Genomic DNA, 4372 nt, shown 5'->3' with positions numbered 1-4372 from the left:
CATTAATTAAACATAACCCTTTATTCTCCTGAAGAAGAATAGTCAACTATTCAAAAGTGCTCGAGTTATGGTTCTTGTTTTGAAAATCCTGGATACAGTTGTTGGACATGTCATATGTAACTCATTACCAGGTCTGTTAAAAACCCTTGATCCAGCTGTTAGATATGTCATATGTATGTCATTACTAGGTCTATTAAAAAACCCTTGATCCAGCTGTTGGATATGTCATTACTAGGACTATTAAAAACTCTTGATCCAGCTGTTGGATATGTCATATGTATGTCATTACTAGGTCTATTAAAAAACCCTTGATCCAGCTGTTGAACATGTCATATGTATGTCATTACTAGGTCTATTAAAAAACCCTTGATCCAGCTGTTGGATATGTCATTACTAGGTCTATTAAAAAACCCTTGATCCAGCTGTTGGATATGTCATTACTAGGTCTTTTAAAAAACCCTTGATCCAGCTGTTGGATATGTCATATGTATGTCATTACTAGGTCTATTAAAAAAACCCTTGATCCAGCTGTTGGATATGTCATTACTAGGTCTATTAAAAAACCCTTGATCCAGCTGTTGAACATGTCATATGTATGTCATTACTAGGTCTATTAAAAAACCCTTGATCCAGCTGTTGGATATGTCATTACTAGGACTATTAAAAACCCTTGATCCAGCTTTTGGATGTGTCATATGTACATCATTACTAGGTTTGTTAAAAACCCTTGATACAGTTGTTGGATATGTCAAATGTACATGATTAATAGTGTTATTAAAAATACCGTGGTCTAGCTGTTGTACATGTTAAGTGTATTACTAGGTTTATTAAAACCCACTGATCCTGCTACTTGACCTATCCTATGTACATAATTATGGAAATGCTAGTGAAACACTATTTTGGTAAGTGTACCTGCTTTAATACCAAACTTGTAATTTTTAGAATGCTATTGGTGTAACTGTTGGTGCTGCTGTTGGACATGCCATATGTACCCTGTTAGCTGTTCTAGGTGGAAGAATTGTTGCCCAAAGAATATCTGTACGAACAGGTAATTATGTAGATAAATACAAATTTTGTTTTGTTTTTAACAATAATGCTCAACAAACAGACACGTTGGTAACTACATTTTATTGTTTAATCTTCAGAAACTCTAAAAGTTCTATAACTGAAACACATGGTCTATTGACAACTAATTTCTCTATTACTTCAAACATAAAAGAAATGATATATTAGATTTAGTGTTTTTTAATTCTTCACCAACATACAAAACTAATTAGATACTCCATCTAATTACATTGTAGTGTCTAAATTATTGTAGACTAGTTTCAGAAAAATGCTTTCAATTTTCTTTTTTGATTTGAGTTGATAAGTAGTTTGTATTTTATTATGGTGAGCTTCATAACATAACAGTTATGCTCCTACAATAACTAGATCTTTGAAATTTGCACCAAATAATTATTTCAACTTAAATATTTGATAAATTCTTGCTTATGATTGTGTATGCATTTTGTTTCTCCATGTGATAGGGTTACATATCATATACTACGTGTGAATTGCTGTTGATCCATTACAAAATAATTGTTCTGACATGTCAAGTTATTAAATATTTTTTTACTTCTATAGCTGTGTATAAGTTTCACTTTATTATGCATATAGTGACACTGTTTTGTAATTCTTACTGAACAAGCCAATCGAACACTAACCCAGATACATGCAGGCATATTGCTTCTTTTAGTAACCAGTAGTAACTGTTTCATGGAGACCCCAGTTGAAGCTTGAATCTCCAACTACTCTATGTATTTATGATTGAATGTGTATTACATTTGAGTACAGTAATTGTAAAAAAGATTTAGAGATAGTCAGGAGGTTAGATTGTTAGAATTAATGTTAATTGTAGTAATAATCTATGGAGAAGAAAGAAAATAATGTGAAAAATAAGACACAGATAACTATATTCTCAAGGGATGATAGTTTCTTAGCAATTATTAACCTACACTTTGGAATGAGCAAAAAATTCTAAAAAAAAAATGATAAGTTCATTGTTTACAGATGAGACTCCTGTGATAATTCAGTTTATTTTAATTTGCTGCCAAGTTGATTCAAACATGCAATGTAGCAGCCACTACAACAGCAGATGATGGCAGAGGTGATCTTGCTGTTGTGAAATTCTGTGCTATTGCATTGATACATTCATATGCCTAAAACTACTAATGAGTAACTGTTGTCTGATAATATCTAAATATTAGTCATTCTCATGAACTCACAAAGTGAGGTAGGAATTGAAAACTATTTGTTTTAAGACAAACAGTAATTAATTTATGTTTGCTAATGTGGAAAATAAGAAATATTGTCCTCCATGTATATACATGGCTAGAAATACTATAATTGATATTTAGGGCAGTGTAACCTTTAGAAGCAGTGAAGTTATTCTTTTCTCCTGTTTTGATTATTAAAGTACAATTTATCACATTTGATAGGCTGAACTGTCTTCGCTGCACCAATCACCATAGATGACATATAATTAGTACCCGCACAGTCACTGTGGTCAACGATGGCTATATCTCGTGTAAATAACATCTTGTGTCACTGCTTTTTCAAAAATGCAGTAATTATGTATTTGTGCTAGTAATGGATAAGACTCAAATATTTTTTATATTAACTAAAACACTATTTCTCCCAAGGCTAGTTTACTGCCAGTAAACGCAGGAACACAAAATACGCCACTGATACATTGTGTACTTTGTAATGTTTTACTGTGGATAAAAAAATGTTAATGATTTCTTATTTTCTTTCTCTCAATTTTCTTTTAAGAAAATCATAATTTTTGAAATACGGAGCGCTGAAAGCTAAGGATAGAAATGTATTAATAAGTTGATTCATTCTGTAATAAGGTACTATATATGAATATATGAAATAGTTTGCATAATATTTTTTCTTTTCTTTTCAGTGACATTGGTTGGAGGGTGTGTCTTCCTAGCTTTTGCTGTTTCAGCTCTAGTCATTGGTCCAGGATCTTAATGTACAATCAAAATAGTGCAACAATTGTGGCTTTTCAGTCAATAACACATACATATGAAAGTTCACACCAAAACAATAGTGATGTTTTAACCCTTCCTTCAAGAAATTGTTTGTTTAGTTTGAAGTCTGAGTTTTCTTCTACTTACAGTATGTAGGGGAAAAATTCTACAGTATATCTTATTTTACTGTCAATCACCATATAGTTTTGATTTATAAGTTATTGAAATATTTTCAAACTTCGTGTGGTAAACTTTATCAACAGTTGTTTTTAGTTTGGGCCAGCACAATTTTTGAACCTTTTAGTTTCAACATTTAATGAAAACTTAATAGATTATAAATTTTTCCTTGTTCACTTTGTAGGGGAAACATGCTGTTACTTAAAAGGTTGAAAAAAAAAATGTTTTTGCTTAGTGAGGGGTTGTGTTGAAAGGTTTTTTTTTTTATAGTTTGAGAATGAATTTTGGAGTTGGTGAATATTTTTTCTATAACTGTTACAGGTTATGAACTGCATTGTATAGTATTACATCTTAAGTTCAGTTCCTGATTTTATGTTTTTGACTTGTTTAAGAAACAGGTAATCTTTATTTCCTTCATTGTGATAATATTTATGAAGTTAGAAGCTTGTTAAGGACCAAGTTGTAAAAGTGTTGATCACATAACTTCTTTATAATGTGAAACATAGACAAGTTCAGGCTTTTATTCCCTCTTAAAATTATACAGAGCTAGGAATATAGAGTACAGGAAATGTATATTGTACAGCTTGGGGATATTCTTTATTAACAAGTTAAAAACTGTAAAGTATGGGGAATGTATTCCTAAATGCTGAGCAGTTTCATGTTGGTTGAAATCTTACAATATGGTACATATTTTAACTAAACATATAGGCATATTTTTATATTGTTCTGGTTATTATATGTGTCCTAAATTTTCTTAGCTAATTTCTGCTCTGGTGTTTTTTCTGTACATTTTAAGAAAACAGGAACTATAAATTAACTTGGTTTGGTGGTCATTACAGTAGTACACCTTTATTGATTCAGGATTTGTCATGTATTATTAAAAAGGTGAATAGATTTCAAGCCTGATAAAACCTATAAATGTCATTTTCTGTTCCTGTTAACTCTATTCATCCATACCATTTTTTGATAATTATGTTTTTAGACACTAATGCTGAGTTTTATTTTCTACAAGCTTGCTGCTGTTATTGAATGTCTCATGTGATTTCACACATTCCTTTTTCCTTTCTGAAAGTCTTGACATAAAAAAATATTATTGAACCTTGTATACAATTTCTTAATGTAGTAAACAGTTTTAGGGTTATTAATAAAATGTTTAAAAATAAAAAACAATTTTAACT

General features: G+C 30.6%; 1 protein-coding gene across 4 annotated transcripts in view; it reads left to right on the top strand.

The window, feature by feature from the left end:
• Positions 1–4174, top strand: part of LOC106458594 (transmembrane protein 165-like) — a 25959-nt gene extending 21785 nt beyond the window's left edge. For all 4 annotated transcript variants that reach the window (XM_022385168.1, XM_022385172.1, XM_022385180.1 and 1 more), the window contains 2 exons: positions 943–1048; positions 2948–4174. In XM_022385168.1, the coding sequence (XP_022240876.1) occupies positions 943–1048; positions 2948–3018 (177 nt within the window). In that variant the 3' untranslated portion in view covers positions 3019–4174. The remainder of the gene's footprint in view (positions 1–942; positions 1049–2947) is intronic.
• The last annotated feature ends 198 nt before the right edge of the window (positions 4175–4372 follow it).

This window comes from Limulus polyphemus, unplaced genomic scaffold (assembly GCF_000517525.1).
Source record: "Limulus polyphemus unplaced genomic scaffold, Limulus_polyphemus-2.1.2 Scaffold23, whole genome shotgun sequence".
NCBI lineage: Eukaryota > Metazoa > Arthropoda > Merostomata > Xiphosura > Limulidae > Limulus > Limulus polyphemus.
The sequence above is the reverse complement of the archived record's forward strand: the minus strand, read 5'-3'. Positions and strand labels throughout refer to the sequence as shown.